This window comes from Salvia hispanica, chromosome 5, assembly GCF_023119035.1.
Source record: "Salvia hispanica cultivar TCC Black 2014 chromosome 5, UniMelb_Shisp_WGS_1.0, whole genome shotgun sequence".
Taxonomy (NCBI): Eukaryota; Viridiplantae; Streptophyta; class Magnoliopsida; order Lamiales; family Lamiaceae; genus Salvia; species Salvia hispanica.
The window spans coordinates 34,676,389-34,682,735 of record NC_062969.1 but is presented as its reverse complement, the minus strand read 5'-3'; the positions used below and the strand labels follow the sequence as shown (position 1 = coordinate 34,682,735).

The 6,347-nt window shown below is 37.5% G+C and overlaps 2 protein-coding genes across 2 annotated transcripts; one reads left to right on the top strand and one right to left on the bottom strand.

Annotated features, from left to right (window-relative positions):
- The first annotated feature begins 487 nt into the window (after positions 1-487).
- Positions 488-4,267, top strand: LOC125189058 (BTB/POZ and MATH domain-containing protein 2-like). Its single transcript, XM_048086231.1, has 4 exons — positions 488-1,168; positions 2,018-2,366; positions 2,938-3,214; positions 3,737-4,267. Exons 1-4 carry the CDS (start codon positions 771-773, stop codon positions 3,916-3,918), a joined length of 1,206 nt encoding a protein of 401 aa, XP_047942188.1. The 5' UTR covers positions 488-770; the 3' UTR covers positions 3,919-4,267.
- Positions 4,268-5,680: 1,413 nt separating this feature from the next.
- LOC125189917 lies at positions 5,681-6,112 on the bottom strand. The gene has a single exon (XM_048087136.1). The coding sequence runs from the start codon at positions 6,110-6,112 to the stop codon at positions 5,681-5,683; it is 432 nt and encodes a 143-aa protein (XP_047943093.1).
- Positions 6,113-6,347: the final 235 nt, after the last annotated feature.

Genomic DNA, 6,347 nt, shown 5'->3' with positions numbered 1-6,347 from the left:
AATTATTAGTATTTCTTTGAAGAGTAAAGGCCAAAAACTGGTCATTTTATATGCCCATTATACGATTTTGGTCATATGCTTTATCTTTTGAATTTTTATATCCTGAATATTTCAACTCGGATCACAATTGGTCTTACACTAACAATTCTGTCAATTTTTAAACAGTTTTAACCCGATTTTGATGGTTTTAACAGTCTCATTTGAGTTAAAACCGTTTAAAAATCGGTCAAAATTGAGTTTAAACCGTTTAAAAATTGATAGAATTATAGGACCAATTGTGATCCGAATTGAAATATTTAAAATGCAAAAATTCAAAAAATAAAGTATATAACCAAAATCATGAAATAGTCATATGTTCAAGACCAGTTATGGCCTTTACTTTTCTTTATAATTTTTTTATTTTTCAACAAATTTTTGAAGTACAAATGTAATCTATATTAAGAAAACAAAGTGAAATTACGCAACTATATATACTTTGGCATGAGCTCGTCAGCTAAATCTTCTCTCTCTAATAAGCTTCCCCAAAACCCTAGAATTTCAGAATTGCCAAATTCCAATTAAATTCGAACGATCAATACGCTAGATTCACGCGCAATCGCCTCTCTCCTCACTCACCCTTATCCATATCCACCAATTTAGTCTAAGCGCTGTTGAAATCATCCGAATTTAGCTCAGATCTGTCCTTATTCCCCCAAATTGTTTTTTTTATTGACAATTCTTATTCAACCCAAAGTTCCCCGATTAATTCATTCCTCTTCTACCTATTTGGAATGGGAAGGTTTAATCTGGAGATATCGAAACCGTCGGAGCCGGCTTTGACCACGTCAACGTCGAGATCGGAAACCGTTAACGGATCCCACGAGTTCATGATCGCGGGCTACTCGCTGTCTAAGGGAATTGGGATTGGGAAGTACGTAGCGTCGGATACGTTTATGGTTGGCGGATACGATTGGGCGATTTATTTCTACCCCGATGGGAAGAGCGCGGAGGATAATTCCACCTACGTCTCGCTTTTCATCGCTTTGGCGAGTGAGGGAACCAATGTTAGGGCGCTTTTTGAGCTTACTCTGCTCGATCAGAGTGGGAGAGAGAGGCACAAGGTGCATAGCCATTTTAGCAGGGCGTTGGAGAGCGGGCCTTACACACTTAAATATCGAGGCAGCATGTGGTGGGTTTTCTTCTCTTTCCTATGTTTTTTATTTCTCGTGTTTGGTTTATTATATCTATTGGCTTAATTGTCTTGTTCACACTGGAATGACGTTTGATTGTGTAGTCCAAGTAGATGTTGGTGTTATGATATGGTTGGTGGTTTAATTTCAAAGTTTTCTCCTTATATTTCGGGGCGTCAATTTGTTTTCTTGTGAAAGGTCTTGCCTTGGAGGAAAATGCTGAACATGTGTCCTCTCATTGATGTGGGGCTGGAAGCAACACGTGAAGTTTTTTCTGTAAGGCCTTTTACTGAAATAGTATGAAACTTCGTGGTGCAAGTCGCCTTGAAAAGAAGAACATATGTAGCACTTAGCGTTTAAGAGTTTTTACCAGAATATACGTTGGATGCAGTTGCTTAGTGTGTTGTTCTGTCTGATTATTGGTGAAATTATAACTTAGGGATGCTAGGTTTCAGTCTTTGAGCTTCATAGCCATACATTCATTGTTCTTTGCTGTTATGTCTCTGCTGTCAATCTAAGCATAGTTGCCTATGTTTCTATTTTTGCTTTAATTTAGCCTAGTCTTTTTTGTTTAGTTCTTTTTATTTTGTATTTACTTTGCTCAAGCTGTTGCTCGCAGCTATGGGGCACACCTGGAGAAGAGTCATAAGTTGTCTGATTTGGTTTTCTATCGGACAAGCATCTTCTAGTTAAGTATCTTATGCAAAGCTGTAATTGAATTCCCTCCTCTTGCATATTTTCTCTGTTGTATATAATTATATATGTAACTTTCTTGTTCTGAACTCATAAATTGAATAGTAATGAGGGAAATGGTCAGTCTAACATACATTTATAATTTTTGGCTGCAGGGGTTATAAGCGCTTTTTCAAAAGAAATGCTCTGGAAACTTCTGACTATCTAAAAGATGATCGTCTTCAAATTCGTTGTTGTGTTGGTGTTGTCAAGTCTCGCACAGAGGGACCTAAGATCTACTGTATCCCGTTACCCCCATCAGACATTGGTCAGCAATTCGGGAAGCTGCTTAAAAGTGGAAAAGGAACTGATGTAAATTTTGAAGTCGATGGCGAAACCTTTTCCGCTCACAAATTGGTACTCGCAGGCCGGTCTCCGGTCTTCAGGGCTCAATTATATGGTCCAATGAAAGATCTGAGCACACGATGTATAAAAGTTGAGGACATGAAGGCACCAGTTTTTAAGGTAGTTTGCTACTTCTCTCACACCCAAAAACTGTTCAATGTCTTTTTGTTAATGTGTTTCCATATATTTGTTTACTTCAAATTTTATCATATGAGGCTTCAAATACAAAATCTTCATTATAGCTATTAACTAGACTAGAGTTTCTATCTGTATTTATTTGTATTGAGCTTGATTTGTGGTGCTGCAGTTCTACTTAATTTTTTTGCAGTTATATTTGTTAACTCTAGAGATTTGTAGAATCTGTGACACTAACTTATCTTTCTCTACATACCTATGAAGCTCTTCTATTTGCGAATTGCTTCAATATGTTTTTGTGAGGCAGTTGCTGTAATGGGTAAATTACTTGATTTGCTTCTTTTTGGCCTTAAGAGAATGTTAACTTATGAAGATAGTAAGAACTTTGAGGATACTTTGTGGATTGCGTTTCTTATTAACATGATATTTTGGGTTTTGCATCGTGTTTTCTGCTAGCTCTTGAAAATGAACTTAATTAACTAGCATTTGAGTTGGGTATATGCCCCTCGTGTTAATTGTCCTTGTGTTGTAACACCTATGTCATTCTACCTTGCAGGCGTTGCTTCATTTTATGTACTGGGACTCACTACCTGATATGGAAGAGCTTACTGGAATGAACCCAAAATGGGCTTCAACCTTGATGTCTCAGCACCTACTTGCTGCTGCTGATCGGTATGGTTTAGATAGGCTCAGGTTGCTCTGCGAGGCTAAACTCTGTGAGGATGTAGCTATCAATACTGTTGCAACAACACTGGCACTGGCAGAACAGCACCATTGTTTCCAGCTAAAAGCTGTCTGTCTCAAATTTGTGGCATTGCCTGAAAATCTCAGAGGTATGTATTATTCCTTTTTGCTGGTAGGAACTTATTGATAGTTGTTGGCTGAGTTCTATAATCATTAGTCACTACACAGTTTCAGGGAAACAGTTAAGTTCCACTGTTTATTGAGTATTGACACATCATCACATCGATTTACCAGCCCACAAGTTCCAGTTCATTATTCTCATGAAACATAAATAGTCTTTGAAGGAATTGAGTTGGATATGGTGTGCGCAAAATGATAAGCCTCATGTTCGGTTAGCTCTTATATGCATAGTCACTGATCAAGATATTTCATCGATTTCCCAGCCTGAGGGTTCCACTTCATTATTCTCATAAAACATAAATAGTCTTTGAAAGAATTGAGTTGGATATGTGTGCACAAAATGATAAGCTTCATCTTGTTGGGTTGTTATAGCTCTTATATGCAAAGTCATCTCTCAAGATATTGAAATTTACTGTGTGCTTTAGCCTTTAGTTGAGTTTGGGTATTCTTCTATTTAATGTAACTAATGGGTTGGTGTCCCTTCAATGCAGCTGTAATGCAGACAGATGGGTTTGAGTACCTGAAAGAAAGCTGTCCTAATGTTCTAACTGATTTATTGGAATATGTTGCGAGGATCAACGAACACTCAATAGCCACGGGCAAGCAAAAAACTGAAGATATCCTGGACGGAAGTGATGCCAATGGCAGACGCGTTAAGCAAAGACTAACATAAGTTGCAATTACCAGGTAGGTTCAAATAGCTCAGATGAGAGAGAAATTGGCATAGGTTTTTCATTAGGGTTAATTAGCATCAGTTTCATGCTGCGGCATATCTGTATCTAGTTTGATGCAAGCTGTAAATGTTGTTATGATTTCATATCTTCTCCCTTCGTGTGATCTATAAAGGGTGGTTTTAGAGTCTTATATATCTGTTTGTAATTTGTGCGTTGTTCCAATTAATTATGAAGGTGGGACATTAACTAACTGTGTTTGTAATTAGCAGCAGGACTGTGCCAACTTTTGATTGTTTGTAATTAGCAGCAAGACTATGCCAACTTTTGATTGTAATTTGTCTTTGTTGACTTGTGGTGTATAAATACTCCTGGATGTAGTGTTCACTTCTTTAAGATAAATATCATAGAATTGTGTTGGCCTAAAATTTGCCCTTGCACGATCTTTCAGTTTTCAAATGACTTCTGCCACTTTCGTTACTTAAAATTGGAATATTAAATTACAAATTTCTAGTGATCGATTAACCGGTGCTTGGATGTAGTCTACCATATTTCTTGGTGAGAATTACGATTACTTTAACGAAAAATGTTAATTATGATTTATCGTTTATCTTTTTTGGTTAATAAGTACTCCCTTCGTTCCAAGGAAGATGACGCCTTTCTTGGACGACACGAGATTTTATGTAGTTTTATTTTGTGTTAGGTGGAGAGAATAAAGTAAGAGAGATGAAATAAAGAGTTTATATATATTTTTTTAGTAATGAGTCATTTTGAGTGGGATAAACTGAAAAAAAAATTGGGTTATATTTAAGGGGACGAAGGGAGTATTAGTTTAGCGAGAGATGAATTTTTTAGCCCAAAATTTGGTTCGATACAATCTGATAACAAAAAAATACATTAAAATAGAATGAATATATAACTCCACTTTTAAAGTTTGAGATGAATAACAATAGTAAAGGTGAAAATTTCGTTCCTCAAACAAATAAAATTTGATAACAAAAAAAAAAACATTAAAATGGAATGAATCCACTTTTCAAGTTTGAGAAGAAAAACAACAGAAAAGATTAAAATTTCGTTTCTCAAACTGATACATTCTGATAAAAAAAAACATTAAAATAGAATGAATATATAACTCCACTTTTCAAGTTTGAGAATAAAAAGAAATAGAAAAGGTGAAAATTTCTTTCAGCAAACTGAAATAAAGGTTAAAATTTTAGGATTGCTTTTCAAAAGATAGTAATTCTCAGCTCATTAATATAACTTGGCATCTGTCAAAGACTGTATTAGAAAAGACAATCTCATCTGGAGTATAGCGTAAGTTTTCATATGCTTTTATTTCTAGGTTTTAGTGTGTGGAGGAGGTGAGGGATGTCATGGTGGTGGGCCGGTGGCTGCGTTGGTGGAGGAGGAGGATGCCATGGCGGTGGAGGGTGTGGCTTTTTTTCCAGATTTTTAGCTTTATAAGGACATTTTTAAAATGAGACATTTTTTCACGAACATAGACATATTAGTGGGATATCGCCGCATACAAAAAGCAATGAGACATGAGATCTCATCCAATTAACTCGTGCATGTTCTATATTGGTGATATGGAGTAGTATGTTGTCAAATACACAAGATAATTATAGAAAATAGTACGATATAAGTGGAATATTTCTTGGTACATATTACTAACATTATTAAAATTAAGATAGAAAATGAAGACACACTATATAAATATTGCATAGAAACAAGAAACCAGCTTAGTTCATCAACCATCAGAAGCTAACCAACCAGCCTGGAGGCGCAGCCGAAGCTGACCTCGCAGCCGTCGTCAACGACCACCTTGTACTCGTGCACGGGCCTCGTCAGAAACGGCGGCAGATGCACCAACATATCACACACACAAACATTGTCCACCTCCTTGAGCCACCTGCAGCACTCCTCCTCCTTTTGCGTCTCCACGTGCCCTTCCTCCCGCTCGTGGTGGTGGTGGTGGTGGTGTTGGTTGCTCTCTGCCTCCCCAGACGGTGTAGGGAGCCGTGCGTAAGGAAGCTGTCCGCACGCACGGTTCACCAATGCGATCTGGGAGACGCAGAGCGGCCTCGGGGTATCCGGGAGCGAGGGGGAGCGGCGGGGGAGCCATTGGGCTTGTGGGGAGGAGGGATAGAGGGTGAGGAGGAGGAGAATGGTCGCTGCTACCAATTTGAGGGCCATCTTTTTTTATTTTGTTGTTGTTGAAATAATTGGTGTTTTTTTGTTTGTATTTATAGGGTATTAATGTTGATTGAATGTTAGGTCACAAGGGTGTCATGGTTCTTGAGTTAGGTTAATTCGAGATTATAGTAAAGATCAAGAAAATGAGGGTCGAATGAGGATTTCATTTTTTTACAGTTCTCATGTAGTTGAGAATAATGGCCCGTTTACTTCGACTGAATTTGATGTTCTAAGA

Coding starts and splice junctions, on each gene's coding strand:
- LOC125189058 (XM_048086231.1), top strand. CDS start 771: ATGGGAAGGTTTAATCTGGAGATATCGAAACCGTCGGAGCCGGCTTTG. Junction 2,367..2,937: donor TGAAGGCACCAGTTTTTAAG/GTAGTTTGCTAC, acceptor TCTACCTTGCAG/GCGTTGCTTCATTTTATGTA. Junction 3,215..3,736: donor ATTGCCTGAAAATCTCAGAG/GTATGTATTATT, acceptor CCTTCAATGCAG/CTGTAATGCAGACAGATGGG.
- LOC125189917 (XM_048087136.1), bottom strand. CDS start 6,112: ATGGCCCTCAAATTGGTAGCAGCGACCATTCTCCTCCTCCTCACCCTC.